The 24,841-nt window shown below is 34.3% G+C and overlaps 1 protein-coding gene across 1 annotated transcript; it reads left to right on the top strand.

Annotated features, from left to right (window-relative positions):
* The first annotated feature begins 1,900 nt into the window (after positions 1-1,900).
* LOC141278655 (uncharacterized) lies at positions 1,901-20,161 on the top strand. The gene is given in 4 exon segments (XM_073804667.1): positions 1,901-2,616; positions 13,478-13,738; positions 13,740-14,101; positions 19,953-20,161. Coding segments are annotated over 4 exon segments (1,548 nt in total).
* Positions 20,162-24,841: the final 4,680 nt, after the last annotated feature.

The following is a 24,841-nucleotide window of genomic DNA, read 5'->3' as shown; positions in this document are numbered from 1 at the left end:
CCTGATTCTAAAAACTAAATTCTTTTTATAATATCATGCTGACTTTAATATGCTATGCCGATTTTTGTTACATTTATGTATGCAATTTTCTTATCTTCCTCTGATAGACTGTAAGATGAATATTAGTATCTCTTTGATTCATCTTTTGCCTAGTAGGGAGTTCTGTGCCTAGTAAGTACCCAGTCAACACATATAACCTGAATAAAGACTATATTTTAGTTGTTTAAACTGGATCTGATTCCCTGCTAGTAAATAAAATGAATAAAATAGTAGTACACTGTGACCAGTTGTTCATCCTAGTGTATCAACTATTTGAAAGTCTCCTGGCAAGTAACTGTGGACCAGGGTGACAGCAGCAGACAGAAGTTTTGTGCATACCATAAAATCCTACTGCACAGAGGCTTGAATTGAAATCCACCCCATGAACTGTCTGATTACTCTGCTAAGCTTTGAATAGTACTTTGTAAAAGGTAGTAACTGTTTTAATGAAGCAGTTAATGTTTCACTACAGATTATCTTTGGTGATGGGGAGCTCAGAAGAGACATCACTAAAAAAAAAAAATAAGATTTCTGATTTCAACAGACATTAAAACAAAAAGATTCATCTCTGCTTACTCATAGACATATGCATGCACATACACAATTTTCATAGAGATTATGTTACTGGGATGACTTGATCCTACATTGTTCAGTGTGACGTACACAAATTTATATTGTGTCTTTTATATTGTCTCAGCATGTTTGGGGCAGTTTATGGTTCATATACATAGGTGTCTTATAGTTGATAAGCAGACATGATATGTTCTCATGGGCTAATCTATCCTAGTGTTTGACACAGTAGGCTATGGGAGGCAAGGAACCTTAATTCTGTTAATACCAGTTCCTTCTTTATTTTGCTGTATGAACTTGTCAAGTTACTCAACTTCTCTGAGCAACGGTTCTTTCTTTATGTGGGAATAATTAGAGTAACTGCTTCACTGGATCTTTTCTTTAGTGAGAAGTAAATGACATTAATGCATGTAAAACACTTTGCACGATGTCTGACAAATAGTGAACACTTAAATGCTAGTAACAATTTTAAAATCTGAGTCTAGATGTAAAATAATTTATTCACATAGGCTTAGCTAGCTTTTGAGCAGCACTTTCAAAAGAAGGATGTTTGAATTAGCAATTCTCTTCAAATAGCTCCTATTCACATGTAACATTACCCATCATCTCTTGTATATATTACTTGCACATAGTTTATTTATTTACTTGTAATTTTTTCTCAGTAATTCATTAACATAAAATATTTTCCTAAACATATTATTAAAGTAGTAATAAATATTGCACTCACTATATTTCTTTGTACTTTGCATTTTGTAAGTATTCTCTTTGCAATAATCTTATCTATTAACAACTAAGAACTACTTAAAAAGTTTAATTGTTACTAATGACATTATATAAAATGTATTAAATCTTGGAAAATCTATAGCATTAGCAACTCTACATTTCTGAGTAAGTTCTAGCCCTCTCTGAGGTTTTGGTACCTAGGCCTGAGTGTAGAGTTGAGATACACAGTGGCTTTAAGCAGCTTAGTAGTAATAATTTAACAATTATAAGATGCAAAGGAAGGGTTGAAGGATCAACTTCAAGAAAAGGATCAGAGAGCCAGAATCATCACCAAAGCTAAAGCAACAGGTTGAGAGACAAGACACATGATACCCCTAAATCTCCAATTATCACAAAACTATGATTATAGAGCTACCATGACTAATATCATTTTGTAGAGAGAAGGCTCTTAAGAGTATCAGTGGTTTGAATCAAAACTTAGAAATAATCTGTCTCTCCTTTTTTGCTTAACAAGCAGAGAAATTCATTTGTGCCACACCTCATTGAATCTTCTACATCAAGCGACATCATGTTGAAGAAGAACATTCTGCTGTTGGCTCTTCAGATAAGTCTCTTAGGAACCACTCTTGGTGGGAATGTTTTGATTTGGCCAATAGAAGGTAGTCATTGGCTAAATGTTAAGACAATTATAGATGAGCTAATTAAAAAAGAGCATAATGTGACTGTCTTAGTTGCTTCTGGTGCACTTTTCATCACACCGACCTCTAACCCATCTCTGATATTTGAAATATCTAAAGTGCCCTTTGGCAAAGAAAGAATAGAAGGATTGATCAAGGACTTTGTTTTGACATGGATGGAAAATAGACCATCTCCTTTAACCATTTGGAGATTCTATCAGGAGATGGCCAAAGTCATCAAGGACTTCCATATGGTGGCTAGAGAAGTCTGTGATGGTGTTCTCAAAAACCAAAATCTAAAGGAAAAGCTGAAGAAAAGCAAATTTGAGGTCTTGGTATCAGATCCAGTATTTCCTTGTGGTGATATAATAGCTTTAAAACTGGGAATTCCATTTATATACTCTTTGAGGTTTTCTCCAGCCTCAACAGTGGAAAAACACTGCAGGAAGGTACCATACCCTCTTTCCTATGTTCCTGCTATTTTATCAGAACTTACTGACCAGATGTCTTTCACCGACAGAATAAGAAATTTCATTTCCTACCATCTACAGGACTACATGTTTAATATGCTTTGGAAATCATGGGATTCCTACTATAGTAAATCTTTGGGTATGTTACATTTTTTATTATTTAAGTTTGAACAAACAGAGCTTTGTATCACTTCTTCTCTATTTCCCTATGGCTATTCTTCTTCAATCCTACATATTGATTACTCTCTATTACTATCATTTGACAGCAGGAAAGAACATAAAAGACACTATGATTTGCAGCTACAGTGTGTTGTTTTCTAATTTTATGGACTTGAAGGTACCAAATAAGTTCTTTTATGGATAACATTCTGGTGACAAATACCTAAGTTTAAAAATAGGACTAAATTCTCATTTAGATATTGCACTGAAAATAGAAATTGCCTAGAAACTTCAGTGGGGTATGCAAAAAGCTGGAAGAAATTAAGCTGTCTACAAGCCCATTATTGTAAACATTTGTGCGTGTGTATTTAGAAACATACATGTTTATGGAAAATGTTTGATTATTGCACATAGATTTCTTACTGTTTACTAGGCTCTCCCTTAGATAGAGAGGTTACAACAAAGACTGAGACCAAGTTCTTGGATTCAAGGATTTCACAGTCAAGCAGAAGAGATGTCAGACATGAAAAGGAATACTTACAGTATGAATGAGGTGAGTAATGGAAATATGTATAAAGGACAGAGATAGTATAAAGGAGACAGGCAGTATGTGACGAGAGAGAGTGGTATTCTGAAAAACTTCAGAGTTGAGGTGTTGCACCTCAAAAGGAAATTTTTAAACAGTGAATATAAATTTTCCTGCAAATTAAGTGTGGGGAAGGAAACAGTGTGCCCAATATTGTGGAGTCTTAAAATAGCATGTGTGTGCTGTGTATTACTGATGATTCAGTATTTATGAAGGTCAAATTGATTTGCATTTCTTGGATGATTAGTGTTGTTGAACACATTTTCATGTATCTGTTGGCCATCTGTATGTCTTTGGAAAAATGTCATTTCAGATCCTCTGCCCATTTTCAGTCATATTGTTTGTATTTTTGCTACTAAGTTGTATAAGTTTTCATATATTTTGGATATTAGCCCCTTATCAGATATATGATTTGCAGATATTTTCTCCCATATGATAGGTTGTCTTTTTATTTTGTTGATAGTTTCCTTTTTTGTGCAGAAGCTTTTAAGTTTGAGGTAGTCCTACTTGTTTATTTTTTCTTTTGTTGCTTTTGCTTTTGGTAGTAAATCCAAAAAACATCATCAAGACCTATGTCAAGGAGCTTAGCACCTATATTTTCTTCTAGGAGTTTTGTGGTTTCAGTTCAAACCACAAAAGTCTTTAAACCATTTCAAGTTAATTTTTGTACATGATGTAAGATAGGGGTCCAGTTTCATTGTTTCACATGTGGTTGTGCAGTTTTTCCAACATCATTTATTGAAGAGTCTGTCTTCTCCACTGTATATTCTTGGCTCCTTTGTTATAAATTAATTGACAGTATATGAGTGGGTTTATGGGTGAGGAGTATGAAGAGGGATGTAAGTTACAACTGGCTGATCATATTCTCTGGATATATTAAATAGTTGCTCCCAAACTCAAAAACAGATATTTATCTCCTGGAATCCAAACAAAAGTCTACCTGTTCTGATTCTTAGAGAGAATAAGCTCAGCTACTATGACAATCGTGAACTACCCTACGAAGATAAAAGTGAATGGTCAACATCATAGGGCTAAAACTGGACCTTAAAAATTAAGAAAGAGGACAAAGAAATGGCAATTTTATAAGGTAACAAAGCTGTCAAGATTTTGAAAACTCTTTAATCTCCTCATGCATGTAGTAAACTAACAGTGACATCTGAACATGTGCAGAATCTCAGTTAATGAACTAGAGGAATGTACATGGAGAGTTCCTTGGTCACAGTATGTGTCTACATTTTCATCTCATCACTTATGTTTTTATCAACTACTTGTTCTCAACTTGAGATAATAATTATCAGGATTATGATGTTCTTTATTTATATTGGTGAAATTATCCCTAGATAAACCTTCTCCATGCTGGCAATCTCAAAATCACATGTTTCATTGTATTTTGCTTGTAAGTTAATACTGGTAATAAAACCACACTATTTTCCCATCTTAAGATATTAGAATAATATTTCTTAACAATTTTTTCATGGGAATGTAATGAAGATTTCTAGAAAGGTTCTTACTCTCTGATTTTGATAATCTCATGTTTCTAATCAAATTATACTCTTCCGACTTAGAATGGCTATTTAAACTTTGTTGTACTAAAACACAATATTCTTATTGATGTCCAGGGACTTGAGCACTCATATTCCAAAGGTCAGGTAAGAAATGAAAGTACTGACATGACAGAGTAATTTATTTTTTTGCAAGACTTTGTACATGTGGAATGATAAATGAGGATGATGAACGGAACTGACTTGGAAAAATAACTTATTTCCAATTTGTAATTTGAATTTACCTTTTAATTTAGCTTGACTGCTCTAATCAAAGTCATTGCAACAAATCCATATCTACTCAGTTCTCAAATTGTCACACCTGAGTAAATAAATAGAGGACAACTTTCTTTCTATAACATTATTTTTCTGCAGTGGTATGCTATAAGACCTCAGAGTGAGTCCATCTCTGCTAATTGCTAGGAATTGGATATTATCATGTGAAAATTACTTCTTTTATTTCAGGTAACAGGTATTTGGTTGAAACTCCTGGATATCATTATAGTAAGAGCAGGCAATATTTGTTGATAAGTGCTTCACATGTAATATATACCTTAATCCTTGCAATGAACTTGTGAAGAAAAATCTACTATCACAAATGAGAATATTGAGGCTTAGAAATAGTGAACATGTTAAAATCAAATCATATAGCTATTAGGTTGAGAGAATTTTCAAACAATTCTTTCTGACACCAAAGCGTCTAGAACAATTTTTCTCTCCTTTAAAATCTTCAGGTACAAATTCATCAATTATTCAGAATATTTTAGGTTTAAACTTTCTTGGGTACTTTTCTTCTTCCTTTCAATATATTTAGTTTTTACAATCTGCTATTCTATTTCTCACCTATTTAATTTGCTGAATTGAATTTAATTGGGCCATGTTATCACTAGGCACCTTGTTATTCCTTTAGGCATAGCAATTCTGTTGCCTGGGATAATTTGCCTGAGGATAGCTTTCTGGTCTTAAGAGAGCTTCACTTTAACTGAAAGTTAGAAACGGCTTCTGCAGATTTCAAATATATTTGTCTAAAGTTGATCCAGGTAAATTTTATTTTTGTTTATATTAACAACAAAAAAGCTGCCACCAAAATTGGGGAAACATTTAGGGAAATGATAATGTAGCATTTTAATCCCAGTAAAAATATTTATAATCCATAAATATTACCTCTTGCTACCAACAGTTTTACCTTGTGGCCACTATAAAAACAAATATTTTTTTGTGAGTAACTTTTACATATTAGATTTATATAAATATACAATGTATTTTTATATATGAATAATCTCTAAAAATGAATGCCATCTATAATAACAATAGATAATCATGCAAATATATTAAGTTCAATAGGAAAAACAGTAGACCTTCATAAAAGAAAAAAGCTTGACCATAGTATTCAGATCTTCACATGAACGAGGTACTCACTAAGCACAGGTAATTAATGTAAAATAAAGTGCTAGAAATTAGACATATTTGAGTGTGTATATCTGCACAGTGCTTGATTTCCAGTTGTCATTTTAAAAGAGAAAAAATATATTGGGATATACTCTTCTTTTCCCTGAAGAGTAATACATTTTGGTTTGGAACATTCTTTTTCTTTCTTTTATTCTCTTCCTGTCTTTCCTTTGCTTCCCTCTCTCCTTCCTTCCTTTCTTCTTCTATTTCAAAATTTAAGTTAACCTTGATTGGTTAGAATTTTTCAAATCACCACTGGTAGCATTCCCTTTTACACAATTACCCATCAGCCAGATGATAGCCATAGGCGGCATGACAACAAAGATGGAAGTTGCTGTGGGACATGCACAATTCCCAGAAAGAGCTTTCACTCTTTTTTGCTCCCACTCAATGAAAGGGAATGAAGGTTTTAATCTTTGTAGGTATAATCTTGAGCTTTATATCTGTGTATTTCTTAAATCATTTTTGAACTTTGCAACTGCATATATTGTTAGTGATAGATCATTTGTGATGTGCCTGGAGATTGAGCATGACTGACACTTGTGGAGAAAATTGCAAGTGTTTGGGAACATCTGCACTGAAGCTCAGGTGCCCCAGGGGGCCATTGTCTGAGTAGTGGAAGAGGGGAGGTGGGTCCAAGTGATGAGATCTAGGTGATCTGATCTGGTTAAATTGATCATTTTAAAGTCAGATTCTCTCCCTACAATATCAAATATAGCTAACATTTATTGAGTGCAAATGCTATTCTGAATAATTTACATGCATTGCTTCGTTTAGTACTCATAACTACAGAAAATAGGCACCGTCATTCTCCCCTAGTTTGTAATGAGGCTGAGTAACTTGCCTGAGGTTACAATCAAGGAAGTGGTGAAGGATTTAATGCCAGACCCAGGGCTAAAAAGAAAGCTTTAGACAATATTCAGTGTATACAGGATAAAACAAAGGGAAAAAAGGAAAGTTCACCTAAGTTTAAAATTTCAAATTAGATTTCTGTGCATTAATTTTATACCTGGCTACTTTACCAAATTCATTGATTAGCTCTAGTAGTTTTCTGGTAGAATTAATGCACAGAAATCTTTTGCATTCCTATACACTAAAGCTGAAAAATATGAAAGAGAAATTAAGGAAACACTCCCATTTACCATTGCAACAAAAATAACAAAATACCTAGGAATAAACATACCTCAGGAGACAAAAGACCTGTATGCAGAAAATTATAAGACACTGATAAAAGAAATTAAACATGATACAAACAGATGGAGACAAACACCATGTTCTTGGATTGGAAGAATCAGCATTGTGAAAATGATTATACTACTCAAAGCAATCTACAGATTCAATGCAATCTCTACCAAACTTCCAATGGCACTTTTCACAGAACTAGAACCAAAAATTTCACAATTTGTATGGAAACACAAAAGACCTCCAATAGCCAAAGCAAACTTGAAAAAGAAAAATGGAGCTGGAGGAATCAGGCTCCCTGACTTCAGACTATACTACAAAGCTACAGTAATCAAGACAGTATGGTACTGGCCAAAAAAAAGAAATATAAATCAATGGAACAGAATAGAAAGCCCAGAGATAAACCCATGCACATATGGTCACCTTACCTTTGATAAAAGAGGCAATAATATACAATGGAGAAACGATAGCCTCTTCAATAAGTGGTACTGGGAAAACTGGGCAGCTACATGTAAAATAATGAAATTACAACACTCCCTAACACCATACACAAAAATAAACTCAAAATGGATTTAAGACCTAAATATAAGGCCAGACACTGTAAAACTCTTAGAGGAAAACATAGGCAGAACACTCTATGACATAAATCACAGCAAGATCCTTTTTGACCCACCTCCTAGAGAAATGGAAATAAAAACAAAAAAAAACAAATGGGACCTAGTGAAACTTAGAAACTTTTGCACAGCAAAAGAAACCATAAACAAGACCAAAATACAACCCTCAGAATGGGAGAAAATATTTGCAAATGAAGCATCTGACAAAGGATTAATCTCAAAATTTACAATCAGCCCATGCAGCTCAATATCAAAACAACAAAGAGCCCAATCCAAAAATGGGCAGAAGACCTGAATAGACATTTCTCCAAAGAAGATGTACAGATTGCCAGCAAACACATGAAAGAATGCTCAACATCTCTAATCACTAGAGAAATGCAAATTAAAGCTACAATGAGGTATCACCTCACCCTGTCCATCCTCAAAAAATCTACAAACAATAAATTCTGGAAAGGGTGTGGAGAAAAGGGAACCCTCTTGCACTGTTGGTGGGAATGTAAATTGATACAGCCACTATGGAGAACACTATGGAGGTTCCTTAAAAATTTAAAAATAAAACTACCATACAACCCATCAATTCCACTATGGGGCATATAACCTGAAAAAACGATAATTCAAAAAAAGTCATGTGCCACAATGTTCATTGAAGTTCTATTTACAATAGCCAGGACATGGAAGCAATCTAAGTGTCCATCGACAGATGAATGGATAAAGAAGATGTGGCACATATATACAATGGACTATTACTCAGCCATAGAAAGAAACAAACTGTGTTATTTCTAGTGAGGTGGATGGACCTAGAGTCTGTCATACAGAGTGAAGGAAGTCAGAAAGAGAAAAGCAAGTACTGTATGCTAACACATATATATGGAATCTAAAAATATTTAAAATGGTTCTGAAGAACCTAGGGGAAGGACAGGAATGAAGAGCAGACATAGAGAATGGACTTGAGGACATGGGGAGGGGGAAGGGTAAGCTGGGACAAAGTGAGAGAGTGGCATGGACATATATACACTACCAAATGTAAAATAGATAGCTAGTGGGAAGGAGCTGCATAGCACAGGTAGATCAGTTCGGTGCTTTGTGTCCACCTAGAGGGATGGGATTGGGAGAGTGGGAGGGAGACACAAGAGGGAGGAGATATGGGGATATTTGTATATGTATAGCTGATTCACTTTGTTATACAGCAGAAACTAACACACCATTATAAAGCAATTATACTCCAAAAAAGTTGTTAAAAAAAAAAGAGACAATCCATCATATTAAAAATGTATAAATGAAGAAAATAAAAACAAATACAATTTCAAATGAATTAACTAAATGCCAATCAAGGAACTCAAATAAAATTGAAGTACTAACGTAAGGCTAAAACTTTAAAGTTACTAAAGAGTTGATTACTCAGGTCCCTAAAACAGTGTGAAGACTGGTTTGTAGGCTTTTGTGGCCTCTGGAGCCACCTCCAAATCTGAGTGACAATGAGAAATGATCAGCACAATTAAATCCTAGCATCCAGGGCAATGCACAGAAAGAGGAAAGCTTCAAGGCAGGGCATGTGTTTGGGGAAAAAATTTGTAAGAAAAACTCCTGTACAAAAGTGTTGTTTTAAACATTCTCAATTCAAATTAATAGCATTATACACTTTAAGATACTTTAACTCTAATTTAGTTTTATACAGATGACTAACATTCTCCAACAAAACCTCATTAAATCTTATTCTGAAAAAGTTATGTCTGTTTTATTATCCTTTGGAGTCCTCTCTTTCAAAATAGAGAATGAAAAGGAGCAATTTATTCTGAGGGGAACAAAATCTTCCACCCCAAAATGTGTCTCTTTGGCTTGAGGATTATCTGAGGCTGATTGCTTTTAAGAGACAAAGACTCAGGAAGTCTTTCTTTTTACCTTCCCTTTAACTGCTTAAAAGAATTTAGATACGAGGCCCTGTCCAGGAAGAGCCCTCTCACCAGAGAAATCTACAGAGAACAACACCTACTGTGGTAGGGAAACTCAACAGGGCCTGGAGACCAAAGTCCAATCTGTGTCTCATTGTCTCTATGGCACAGCAAATATTCATTTACCAAATATTTGTTTTTCCATCTCTATGTGAATTGCCTTCCTCCACTGTAAAGCCCCAAACACTTACCCCGTTCTCCTTCCCTCAGGTGGCATATAGGCCTCAGTTGCCTAACTTGTTCTTGGGCCTCATAGTCTTGAGGAGACCCTGCATGTCACTAAATTTGGTTTTTCTCCTGTTCATCTGTGTCACATCGATTTAATTTTTAGATGAGCCAAAATAACCTAGAAAAGGTAGAGGGAAAGTTTTTTTCCTCTCCAACAATTCAAAGTACAAGAACAATATCATAATTGGTGCAAATTTTCTATGACTAATCTATTTTTCATTCATGGTACTTATGTATTGTTTCACAGGCATATGTTTTTAAAATTATTTTCTGAGCTCTTTAGTTATGTTTAAGATGTCATCATCAAATATTCACCATTGTGAAATGTAATATTTTCTAATTTTTACTGTTATAAAATATATCTCAACTATTCAATTTAAAAAGTAGATTATAGAAGAAGGAACATTGGACTGGGAACCAGAATACTTATGCATTTCCAGCATTGTGACTTTCAGATTATTTAAACCTCTCTTAGTCTATTTTCTTACATACAAAATGATGGAGATGGGCAAACTGGACTTATGTTGGCTATAGAATGACAATTCCACATGCTATTACTGAAACCGTATTCAGAAGAGCTATAAGTGAACTCATAAAGCAAACAAATATGTGATTGTTTTAAATTACAGAACTTCATTATTTCATGAAATTATGCATATTTAGCATATTATTTTTTCACTGATAGAATTTTAAATCTAAGCTTATACTGCATATGTCCCCAAACATAATTTATTTTTTAATCTCTTCATCATTTTTGAATTTGCAAATTATGAAGCATTTCAGGTATACAGGAAACCATAGAATAAATGGAACAGAACTCTACATTGATGGTAGTGAGATTAAACATTTTAACATCCAAGAATAATTTTAAAACAAAAATAATATATATATATATATCAGCTACTAATTAATTCTATTATCTCTTATTGTCTTTATTAAATTATATAATTTTATTATTGTCCTGAAAAGACCACCTAACAGTGGAAAGTTAACTCCTTGAACGCTTGAATTTTTTTTTAAATGCAGGGTAATTTAGGGCTGCCTACCTGCATTTGATTCTTGGGTATATTTTGATAAGCTTTTAAATGTTATCATAGCTGTTGCTAGTGAGTAATGGCTAATTAATTATTATACTTACAAGGACTTCAATAACTGAACAAATCTCAGTATTTTATAAATGAACTTTCAGTTATCCTTTATATGTCGTTGTGTTTTGTCTCCTTTTTATAATAAGGTCATGACAGCAACAGATTTCTTTATGAAGCTATTTTAAATTCTCTTCACTAGGCCTTTTTTTTTTTTTTTTTTTTTTTTTTTTTTTTTTTTTTTTTTTTGTGGTACGCGGGCCTCTCACTGTTGTGGCCTCTCCCGTTGCGGAGCACAGGCTCCGGACGCGCAGGCTCAGCGGCCATGGCTCTCGGGCCCAGACGCTCCGCGGCATGTGGGATCTTCCCAGACCGGGGCACGAACCCGTGTCCCCTGCATTGGCAGGCAGACTCTCAACCACTGCGCCACTAGGGAAGCCCTCACTAGGCCATTTTAATGGCCATCAAGATTAGTCATACTCTTCTCCTGCTGTTTTGTTTCAAAATGTAATTAATTTTAAAATTACTGCCCCTATAACCAAATTGAGGCTAGCTCTTGAAAGGACACAAATACAATCATTCTAAAAGCATAACTTCTCTCTCTTCTCTTTCCCTTTCTCTGCCTTCCTGGTCCTTTTGTTCCTTAAGGTCCTGAAATGACAATTCAAGGGCAAAAGATCATAAAGAGAAAACCCAGCACTTAATTTCCAATCTCAGTTCCCAGTTTCTATCCTTTTAGTCACTTTATTTGTTCTTATTTTCTCTTTTTAATGGCAGCTTTCAAAGATTTTAACTTTTAAAATAGCACCAGTATATATTTGCCCTTGTTCAGTTTGGCATTCACTAAGAACCTCAACATGTATCATTACATCCATGTCTAGCCAGTAATTCTGTAGCTAACCCACTGATTTACTGGTCAATCTTTAGGCAAATTTATTAAACTGCTAACATTACTAAACTCTTGCTCTGAACCAAGCAGTCTGCAAAGCAGCTTTGCAGATATTATTGCTAATTTACAACTTAATATAACAAATTAGCATCATCTCTCATTTACACATGAGAAAACTAAGGCTGAGAGGATCTAGGTAATTCATCAGGGTCACAAATCTTGTTAAAGGTCAGTTTTTGAATCCGGGGCTGTTGAAATCTAGAGTTCACCTAATTTAAGCTACTAAACAGCTCTGAGTAAAAAGCATATGTTTTCTCAGTGTGCTGGTTGCTATCTCCTTGATTGTGTATAAAGATATCATAGGGAAGAAAATTAAAATTTCCCTGTAACAAGGAGACAGTGATCAATTTGCTTTATCAGAGAAGAAAACAGTCCTCTTTCAAATGTGTAGTAATTAACTCTATTACCCAATTAATCTAAAACTTCTTGAAGTGTTTGAGCAAACATCCTCTAAGGGAAGCTTGTTTTTAATATTTTCCTAAATATGAGCCATGGGGAAATGATAATAATGCTGGTCACTGGGCATTGCCAAAGTTCCTGAAACTTAACAAAGATGAGACATGACATTGTAAAAAGCCAGAAATGAGTGAAATAGTGTTATGATTGTTGTCCCAATTGTACTACTCTGTCAAATATGCTTCTGGATATGCAATTCAACATTAGTTTCATTATCCATGAAATGGAGTAAATCACTTCTGCTAAACAAGATTATGAAAAGGATTGAGTCAGACAATGCATGTAGAAATGCCTTATAATAAAGATATCCAGCTTGAAAGTTCTGCAAGTTGAGACAAAGTGACTTTAGTAGTGAGAAATATTATTTTTCATTTAACAATTTGGGGAAAGGTATACTAAATTGAAGGCACATTTTATAAATTATGGTTATTTTCACAGAGAACACAGATATCAGGCTTATAACCTGCCTGCTTCTTTTTCTTTAAAATAGGGCCAGATTTCATTTCTTTTGTTGGACTAATCATATTAATATATTCAAGAATTTGAGTTATATTGTTTTCCTTTTAGTCTATAGATCAATTGACTTATGAATGAGTGTAGCCATCGCATTAAATATTATTTTGTTTGAAAAAATAACCTACCTAAATATACTTTGAAAGTTTCTTTTCGTCTTAAAAGATCTGTAGTAGGATGGTTTCCATAATGGATATCACCATGCCTAAGAAGTTTTCCCATCTTCTGATTTTTAATTTGACTCCGATTGAAATTGTTCTAAGTGGGAATGTGCTAATTTAGCCAACGGATGGTAGCCATCGGTTAAACATTAAGATCATTTTGGAAGAGTTGAATCAAAGAAATCACAATGTGACTGTACAGGCTTCATCAGCGACTCTATTTGTCAACTCCAGTGATGATTCTCTTATGAATTTTGAGGTGATATCTGTTTCCTACAAGAAAAGCAACATCGGCTCCTTAATTGAACATCTGATAATGCTGTGGATAGATCATAGACTGACTCCTCTCATGCTCTGGACTTCTTACAAAGAACTAGGAAAACTACTACCTACAGATTAATATACAAATCTGTGATTGAGTATTAAAGAACCCTAAGTTAATGGCAAGACTTCAGAAAGGAGGCTTTGATGTGCTGCTAGCCGACCCAGTAACAATCTGTGGAGACCTGGTTGCTCTGAAATCAGGAATTCCATTTATGTACACGTTGAAGTTCTCTCCAGCCTCAGCAGTAGAGAGACACTGTGGAAAAATCCCAGCACCTGCCTCCTATGTACCTGCAGCACTTTCAGAGCTCACTGACCAGATGACCTTTGGCGAAAGGGTTAAAAATACCATATCTTATCCACTGCAAGATTATATATTTCAGTCCTACTGGGGACAATGGAATTCATACTATAGCAAAATCCTAGGTAAGTCTCTAAAATATTATCTTACTATTGATTCTAGATATCTTATTTATTGTTAATACAGCAGAAGGTTTCCATACCACCGCCTATGCCAAGCTGAAGTAAATACACTTATTATGCCTTTGTACACATCCTTGAACATTATTTCTGGATAAATTCCTAGAAAATAGAGTGGTGGTATTAATACGTATGTTGTTGTCTCAAAGCAAATAATGTTGTGCTTATTTAGGTAATAGCTTTTCAATGTGTAAATCAATCTTCAAATATAAATGAAAATACCTTTACTAGGATGAATTATGACACTGCTAAAAAATACCTTGACACACATTTTGAAGTGATACCTGATTTACTTTCCCTCTTCATTCTTCATTTTTTCTTTGTCTGAGGAAGCTTTAAAAAGCCTAGGGAAAAAAAAAAAAAAAAGCCTAGGGTTAGGCATTGGAAACTTGAATTTATACTCTGCTCTGCCTCTCACTATCTCTCCATCCTTAGGTTCCCCTGGGTGCTTGCGGCAGCACTGCCTCCAACTTAATTGCTCAGGGACCTTTGGCAAACCTCAAGGTTCCTTGTCTCACAGATTCCTTTATGAGCATCAAACAAAATAAAACAAACTGTCAAGGCCAGTTCTGGTTCATTGTATATATTATTTCTTTTTCTCATCTTCATGGGTCTTCCTTTCTTTATTTTTCTGTTTTCTTTTCTAATTAATGCTTTTTTCTCTAGGTCTCTTAGTAGTAACAGGGATACTAATTAAAAGCAAAAATTAATAGTTGATGTTACCAATGGTACTTTCTTATAAAGGTAATATGCAAAATACTATTCTTTCACTCACCTTTTGACTTTCCTCTGTCCCTCCCTTTATTTCTTTTCTTCCTTCTTCCATCTCTCCCTAACTCCCTTCATTTATTTTACTTTCTTCTTTCCCTCTTCCTTCCTTCCCTCCTCTTTTCCTCCCTCCCTCCTTCCTTCCTTCCTTCCTTTCATCCATCTCGCTTTCTTTGTGTAGAAAAGTTACCAAATACCAGCCCAGTACCTACCTCTTTTCTAGGTACTGGGAATACAACAGTTAGCAAAACAGATCAAAATCTCTACTCTACCCTTATGGAGCTCACACTAGTAAAAGGAGACAGTCAACAAATAAAATGAATCTATAAAATATACAGGGTGTTAGACTGTGATATATGCTATGTAGTAAAACACGAAGACTAGACAGTTCTGCAAGTAGTGTTATACTTTTAAATAGGGTGGCAAAGGAAGGTCTGAACTGAAAGGATGACATTCAGACAAAGACCTCAGAGCAGTGAGAATGAGAACCAGTAGGATCCCTGGAGAAAAAGCATTTCAGGCATAGGTAAAAACAAGTGCAAAAACCCATGGCAGGCCATAGATGCAGGACTTACATAAGGATTTACAATAAAGATTTAATGTATCTTGACCTTAAATCTTACTTTTCACAAGTAGAATCTGTAAAATTTTTTTCTTTCCTTGATTTTGGAATACTCTATCCTGTTTTCCATCACTTTTAAACTTCTTTGTGGAATTAGTCTAGAAGAAAGATATTGAACATATCATACACATATAAATAAAACATATGCAAGGTAATTAAATTTTGCATATACTTTTGTAGATATGGTAGAATTTTGAAAGTAAAATTCTGTGTATTTATATCTTTTATAATGTAACATAACTATATTTTCTTTTTTTCTGGGTTCCAAATTTCATATGCTTCAGAAACATATTTCACTTTAAATTTAGGTGTTATTCACATGATTATTTCCCAAGACATTTGAAATATGTGCTATAATAGTTATCACTGCGCATATATGTATCACATACCAACAACTACTGTGGGTTTTGAATAAGGTAACTGTCTATAAATAAGGAGATGTAAAAAGTAAAATGGTGAAGGGCCTTGCAAAGCACAGGAGATTCTGGGTTCAAGTTCCATTTGCTAAATGTGTGATCTCAGGCAGGTAAACTCGAGTCACAGCACATCCTTCTCTTTAAAATGGGGAAATTATTTCACAGTACTCTTTAGGATGATCATATGACACTTTATGGATGGAAATGTTATGTCAATTATGAAGGTTTATACTTATGCTGAATATTATTTACACCAAACTACACAAGAACTCTGTAATGACAATGCCCTAATTATACTATCATGGGGCTATGTACATAGAAAGTAGTCAGTAAATATTTGTAGAAAATAAACGGCCTCTGGGATATACTAAATCTCCCTTCTCAAAGGAAACCATGACAAATTATATAACGTGTGAAAAAGCCTTTGTGAAACAGAATGTTCCCAACTTCTCATTTGCACAATATACTAATCTAGCTTCAGAAATCCCACATATTAAGAAATTAAATATTTTATTTACTTAAATCCTTTACGCTCTTCATGTTACTAAATGTTGTTGAACAACAAATAACTACCTTGAATATTTTATTTCAAATCAAGCTATATTTCCAAGAAGAACTGGTAAAATCTAATTTGTCTTTTGTTTTCAATTACATTCTTAAAGTATTAGAGACGCCTGTTAACTGTAAACTGACACTGAAATAGGGCAGGTACCTTATATTTGATATTATCTTTGAATACGAGATTTCATAATGTCAAATTTCTGAGAAGTTTCCATTTCAATGACTGTTCTTCAGTTCTGTGAGAAAAATAGACTAGAAAAATAGCATGCTTAAATGTGGTTAGAAAACAAACAAAAACCCTCAAAAATCTATTTTGAAAGAAATAGAAGTAAGTAACAAGGAAATATCTAACTGCATTGGTTAAAAATTCTGTTTTATTTATCAGTGAAGAAATATTTTGTGAATGAAGTAAATTAAAATGATCATCAATTCAATTTTGAATATGTTTCTAACACCTAATGGAACAGGCATATCTGGGAATATGCCGATATTGTTATTCATATTAAGGAGTGAATCTATTAATAAATCTTGCCCTGGCTAATTGTTCTGCAAGGCAGCATCCAGTTGCACTGAGCCTGATCTCTCCCCCAACCTCAGAGAGATTTGCTGTACATATAGTACATAGGTAGTTCTCATGTGGGAAGGATTTGAGACTAGCCTTTGCTACAGCTATAGGAAGGCCAAGGACTTGAATGTTGTAATGAAAATAGTTAAACTGGTAAAGAAACTGAATAGTCCCATTTTGCCTGTGTCTTTTGGTTTCCTGATCTGTCTCCATTTTTCCCAGCACACTGCAGACAGGAGAGAGGAAAGCTCAGTACTAATCTATGTAACACTCAACCAGTGTAGCCTGCTTTTACCTCTAAGTACCATGTGGGTTCCATGTTGGTCCCTCTTTCCCTGCTGCTAAATTTTAGATGGATTCCCTAGAACTAACCCTACCTTTTCCCAGACGATTAAAATAAATTAATTAATTAAATAAATAAGCCTCATAACATTTCCCATCTACCCCACTTGACTGAAACTGGGCTAGGTTACTCACTACATTTTTTACATTTGGTTTCTGGCTCCCTTTCTGGGCCCAATATTTTTTAATTTGTTTTTCTGTAACTCACTCCCATTCTAATCCTCACTGCCAACATCTCATCCTTTCCCTGGAAAAGGTGGATCTCTGTTATTCTGCTCTCACGTAGGCTTTTATTTATTTATTTTGCGGTACGCGGGCCTCTCACTGTTGTGGCCTCTCCCATTGCGGAGCACAGGCTCCGGACACGCAGGCTCAGCGGCCATGGCTCATGGGCCCAGGCGCTCCGTGACATGTGGAGTCTTCCCGGACCGGGACACGAACCCGTTTCCCCTGCATCGGCAGGCGGACTCTCAACCACTGTGCCACCAGGGAAGCCCTCACGTTGGCTTTTAATTCCTTCTCACATACGGTTTTCCTGTGGCCATTGCTGTGAGATTTTAAAAATTCTCTGTAACCTTTCTTTGGAGGTAAAACATAAATCATAAATTGTACAGCTCATTGCAGTTTCGCAATATAAAGCCACCGATGCAACCAGCACCCAAGCCAGTATGCAAAACATTATTATACCCATAACGTCTTACCCCTCCTCGCATCAGTCCCTACAACTCCCATCTAAGGGTGATGACTTTCTTGACCTCGAACACCACAGATTAAATTTGCCTGATTTTAAACTGTATAACTGAACCACACATTATGACTCTTTTGTATTTTGCTCCTTTTATTTAACATCATGTTTTTTTGTCCAAGTCGTTGTACATATAGTATGTTCATTCTCAAATCTGTCTATTGAATTAATATACATTTTACTTATCTATTCTACTGTTGACGGTCATGTAGGCTATCTTGGTTTTGGCTATGTATGATAAACATTGCTATGAACATTCTTGCACATGTCTTTTGGTGAATACATGTATGTCATAGTATGGGCTATATACATAAGAGTGGAATTGCTAAGTCATAGGTTATGCATCTGTTTAGGTTTAGAAGATACTGCTGAAGTCTAGATTCTCAAGCACTTGTACGGATTGATAATCTCATCAGCCATTTACTAGGATTCCGATTGTTCTCCATTGTTTTTTTTCTTTTCATTTTCATCTCACTGGGCATTTTCTTTTTTTCTTTTATTTTAATTGTAACCATATTGTTGATGTGCTCATTATTTTTTTATTAATGGTTAATTTGCATGTTGTTTTTCAAAAAGTACATAAAGCATACAGTGCTTTGTTTTATCAGATGTATATACCTTTGTAACCAACACGTCAATCTCTAAGATCCCTTTCTAACATGGCAGCTCTCCAGAACTTTTTAGACACTTATCAGACTGAATAACTCCTACCATTTAGTTCAGTTTTCTTATTTACTTCCATTTTTCTTTTTTTATTGAACTATAATTGATTTACAATATTATAACATATTTGTTTCAGGTGTATGACATAGTGATTCAATATTTTTATAGATGATACCCCATTTAAAGTTGTAAAACACTGGCTATATTCTCTGTGCTGTACAATATATCCTTATTGCTTATTTATTTTACATATAGTAGTTTGTATCTCTTAATCCCACTTCCACCTCCCCACTGGTAACCACTGGTTTATTCTCTATATCTGTGAGTCTGTTTCTGATTTGTTATGTACATTCATTTGTTTTATTTTTTAGATTTCAAATATAAGTGATAACTTAGAGCATTTGTCTTTCTCTGTCCAACTTATTTTACTAAGCATAATATCCTCTAGGTCCATCCACATTGTTGCAAATGGCAGATTTCACTCTTTTTTATGGCTGAGAAATATTCCATTGTGTGTATTATGTGTATATATATATATATATATACACACACATCACATCTTCTTTATCCATTCTTCTGTTGGTGAACACTTAGATTACTTCCATAACTTGGCTATTGTAAATAATGCTGCTATGAACATTGGGGTGCATATATCTTTTTCAATTAGTGTTTTTGTTTTCTTTGGACTTCCATTTTTCTTTTTTGAGCTTTTTAATACACCCTATAATCATTTTAACTGTAAAAGTAACATCATTACATTGTCACTCATGTTCAACTTGTGATCCATCAAGCATCTCTGGTCTAATTTTCTATTCAGTGATTTGGCAGCTAATGCCCTTCCTAGATGTACCAAGTGTACATCTAACTGTGAGTGGACTAGAATACCTAGAGAAGGTGTAACCAAGGGAACAGCAGAGGTGATGCTTGTAATCCCAGCAACTCAGCCCCAGAGAACATGGTTACAGCAGGGAAGGCAGTGCACACAACTCAGGCCTCCTGGCTGCAATGGTGCTCGCAGCCACAGGTAACCGGGCAGCAGTGGGAGCAATGTCTATGACTCTGTCCTTCTAACCATGGAGACACCCACAACTCCAGGCCCTTGCCCCTGCCTCCAGTGGTAGTGCCTGTGAACCCAGTAACTCCGAACACTGCAGAGGAACCTGTGACCCCCACTTCCCTCCATCTTTCCCCACCCCCTGTGGAGAACAAGCCTATGCGTGACTCAGGAGATGGCAGACAGAGCAGAAGCACCCACTATCCTGGAGCCTCAGGCAGCAATGCCAGTGACATCAGCAGCAGCAAGGCACCAAGGACTCCAAAGTAGTGACAATGCCAGCACTAGGCAACACCCATGACAGAGTTAGCAGAGGGTGGAAATTGCCTACTCTCAAATATAACCAGTCAGCGCAGGTAAGAGAAACGAGAAACCTTTGCTATAGTGCCACGTACTGGAAAACAATAGAAAGACATTCACTACTTCGAATGTGCCAGCAGAGGAACAACTCATCAAGCTCTATGAAGATCCACAGTAACATTGTACCACAAAAAGAAAATGACAGTTGTCCAGAAACCAATCTTAAAATCACTGAATATCACAATCTGATAGAGAATTCAAAATAGCTATCATGAAGAAACCCCAACAAGCTACAAGAGAACTCCAAAAGTCAATTCAATGAGCTCAGGAATAAAATTAATGAATTAATTAACAGAAAAAATAATTTACCAAGGAGATTTAAACTCTTAAAGGAATCAAACAGAAATTCTGGAGCTGAAGAACTCAAAACACTGGAGGTACCACACTCCCTGATTTCAAACTATAAAAAGCTATAATAATCAAGACAGCATGGAATTGACTGAAAAACAGATACATAAATCAACGGAACAGAATTGAGAGGCCAGAAATAAACCCACACATATATGGAGAATTAATTTACGACAAAGGAGCAAAGAACATACAATCTAGAAAGGATTCTCTCTTCAATAAATGGGTACAGGAAAAACATTTTACACAGAAATTTACATTGCAATATTGAATTACACTTTGTTTTATTGAATTATCCATAATGTTTTATTATTCTCACTGTTTTTTTAATTCCAAAATTATCAATATTATATATATGTGTGTGTGTCTATTTGATATTGATGTTGTAGATATTGTTTAAAGTTGAACATATGCATCTATCTATATAAAGTGGTATTATATATTATATAATATTATATATAGTGTATATTATAAGAGATATCAACTTTTTTTCAGTTTATCAAAGCATTTTTATTAATTTTTTCTTTTACTTTTTAAAAAATTTATTGAGGTATAGTTAATTTACAAAATTATATAGGTTTCAAGTGTACAACATAGCAATTCACAATTTTTAAAGCTTATACTCAATTTATAGTTATTATAAAATATTAGCTATATTTTCTGTGCTGTACAATATATCCTTGTAGCTTAGTTATTTTATACATAGTAGATTGTATCTCTTAATCCCCTACCCCATCTTGCCACTCCTCCCTTCCCTCTCCCTAAAAAGAATTTTATTTTTAACAGTCTGCACTGACTCCCTGAGCATTAATATGGAAGTTGGCTTATCAAATGATGAACTCAATCTTCCAATTCAATGTAGGAACTGCTCATATTTAAACAATAAGTGGACCAGTTCTTTTTGGCCCTGTTAAAGCTAAACGTTATACCTGAAGGACCAGGAGATTCGTAATTCTTTGCATAGGGAGTCAAAGTTGAGCTAATTCTTTTTTTTTTTTTTCATAAGATGACATTTATTACTGTCAGTAAAATATAACACTAAAGACACTAAGTACAAAATAGGTTAAATATGTCACCTCCCCACACAATTAAGAGCTGACCCCCAAGATCCAAGTGGACGATAGCTCTGAGGAAGCAGAAGGGCCATTCATTCTGCAAGAACCAAACTAGACATATCAACTTAAAAACATTACATATGTATAATATATATGTTTGTGTATGCAATATTATACTATGGATATGTTCAAGTTTGTAAAACATTACATATGCAGAACATCTCTCTATACATTATATATAATATTAAATATATATATATATATATGTATAAGTTGAAAGTTTGTCTCCCCAGGTGCAGAGCTGTAACTTGGCAGTGGCTATATGTTTCTTTGAATTTCAATATAGATAACTATAGCATTTGAAAGTTATGGCAGTTTTATTTTCTTTTTTTTCCCCCTAGTGCATCCTTTTTTAAATACAATTTTTAAAAGTTACTTCCCATTTGCAGTTATTACAAAATATTGGCTACATTCCCCATGTTGTTATGTGAGTATTAGTATGTGCAAGTATATTTACTAGCTTTGTCTTCTGAATAAGACTAAAAACCCCAGTAGCACTGAACACACCTAACATACCTTGATTTTTAAGTGCCATTCTCTAATAAAATGAACCAGCATTCATTGAAGAAATGGTTGATTTTAAGGTTGGGGCTGTGAAAATAGTAGAGGTTCCTGAAACATTTTGTGGTATCAGAAAGTAAAGAGTGCTTGAAAATGATGGGGTCATATCAAAAGGACATAGGAACTAATATATGAAAAAGTTTCCAAAATCTGTGACAATTTGAGCAATAAAATGAATAATGATAATAAATTAAATAGAATCTATAAAAATAAATTTTTGAGTTATAGTGATATAAGTAAATAAATAATTAAGTAGGAAATTCTTTAAATTCTAACTAATAAATATAGAAGGAACAATTAAATTTTTTAATTGACTGGGTTTTTAACATTACATTTACACAACCATAATAAAGTTATCAAAACTAGGAATTCTTATTAAAACATTGTCAATTATCCTGATGATACCCTTTTTTCTTTCCAATATACAATCCAGGTTTCCCCCTTATATTTACTTGTCCAGTCTCCCTGCTCTTCAATTTGTGACAGTTCCCACAGTCTTTCTTTGTTTTTTCCTTTATGAAGAGTACTGGCTAGTTATTTTTCAGAATATCCCTCAATTTTTTTTTCTGGTATTCTCTTGTGATTAGGGTGAGATGATGCATTTGGGGTAAGAATACTACCAAAGCAATCTTGTGTCCTTCACAGTGTGACATAGCAGAGGTACATCATAGAGATAGGTTATTACTAGTGACCATATTTTGATCACTTAGTTAAGATGGTGTCTGCCAGGATTCTCCCTATTTCACCCTTTGTAATTAATAAGTATCTTGAAGGGAGATACTGTGAGACTATGCAAATCATGCTATTCATATGTCTGCACATATTTTTACAATCCTTTACAGTAAATTTCCAATTAATAGTTACAGAAGGAGTAATGGAAATAGAAAATCACTATTAGGCAAACACATAGTAATAACTACTGCAGGGTATACAGAAATTTCTATACTTAATTTGAAACTTTTTATGTCTAAAATGATTATTTATTTAAAAAGTTAAAGTAATTGGAAGATTTGGTTAAAGGAACATTAATGTAGGGCTTAGTTGTGCAGACTGGTTGCATGAAAAATGCACAAGCTTTAAAGAGTGAAAAAAGACTTGAGAGAGGAGGCACCAAGTAGGCAAAACCACTAACTAGATTCAAGTCTTAAGTCTATTCTCCATGCCTCTTCACCATTCTATCATATTTCCTATTTCATTTTTTTAAATTCAGAACTTAATTCCACATAACATCTTCTGATTTCTCTTTTGGGTCACTGTTCATTTGTACAGTTGCATTTAATCTGCTCTTCAGTCAAAACTGACTTTTAAATTTTATTTGTTGAATTCTTAATTTCCAGAAATTCACTTTATTTCTTTAGCAAATTTTCACAATTATTCTTTTTAATCTCTTGTTCCTTGCCTATATTTTCAGACTTCACTTTCATAGCCTTAAATCTATTGTACAAAATAATTTTATTTTTCATTCAAACAATAATAATACTTCAAATCATTGCGCTAATATTTCTGGTCTCTGTTGCTTTTTCTGGTTCTCAGTCCTGAAGCCTTGTTTCCTTGTGAAAAGGAACTGTTTATTTCCCTTGAAATTTTATCTGTGGGAACCTTTGAAGCTGGGGTCAGTTTCTTCAAAGAGCCTTTTCTAGTTTGAGCTGCAAATCCATACAAAAGCTGACTGTGCTAATTCTAAGGGAAGATTTTTTTCATCCATACAATGCCAAGTCAAAAATAGCAATTTTCCTTGCTGTAAACTTCTGTGTAAAGGAATTATTCATAAAAGCGAGGCCATATCTCGAGAATCTAACATTACATGAACATACGCAGGGTGTGGGGTCTTAGGCAAACCTTCAGACTTTCCTTCTCCCTACTCCTGCCCTATACTGTGTATTCTTCAAAGAAATGACAAGCTTGAACATCAGAATTCCTGCTTTGACTTTGTTTAGGGATTCTGCTGCCTTTTTACTTTCTTGCCAAATCAAAAATGAATTTTAATGGGGCAATTTTATATTTTATCTAGAATTTTAAATGTTTCAGTTTGACATAAGTGAAAAAAGGCCTATATTTTTAAATTTATGCAAATAAATCCTTCAAAATCTGAGTTCTATCTTAGTTTTCTCATATAATAAAAGAACTTAGAAATATTTCTCTACCAAATTACACATGTATGTTGTGGTCAATTTCTGACCTGTATTATATATCTCTGCTCTCTCTTTGACTTTGTTTAAGCTGTTTACAGCATATGAATTTTGTCATAGTGAGTAGATAAATTTATGTCTTTTTTTTCAAATCACTTCTGGGTTACTTATCCTGTATAAAAGGACCTTCCTCCTTTAAGATTATAATGTTATCTCAATTTTTCTTTTCGTGGATTTATGGTTCTGTCCTATCTTCTTGTTTTCTGACTCTCTTTTGGATTCTACTTTTTACCAATTACTACCAGAACTTAGCCTAACTATGCAACATAGCACAACCCTCAATCCTTGGTCCTGGATTTATCTTGGCATCTTCTAAGCAAACCTACTCTGTGTTTTCATTTTAGCAAAACAGATAATCTCTCAAGGGATTTGAAATT

Source organism: Tursiops truncatus, chromosome 5 (genome assembly GCF_011762595.2).
Source record: "Tursiops truncatus isolate mTurTru1 chromosome 5, mTurTru1.mat.Y, whole genome shotgun sequence".
In the NCBI taxonomy this organism is placed as follows: Eukaryota; Metazoa; Chordata; class Mammalia; order Artiodactyla; family Delphinidae; genus Tursiops; species Tursiops truncatus.
The sequence above is the reverse complement of the archived record's forward strand: the minus strand, read 5'-3'. Positions and strand labels throughout refer to the sequence as shown.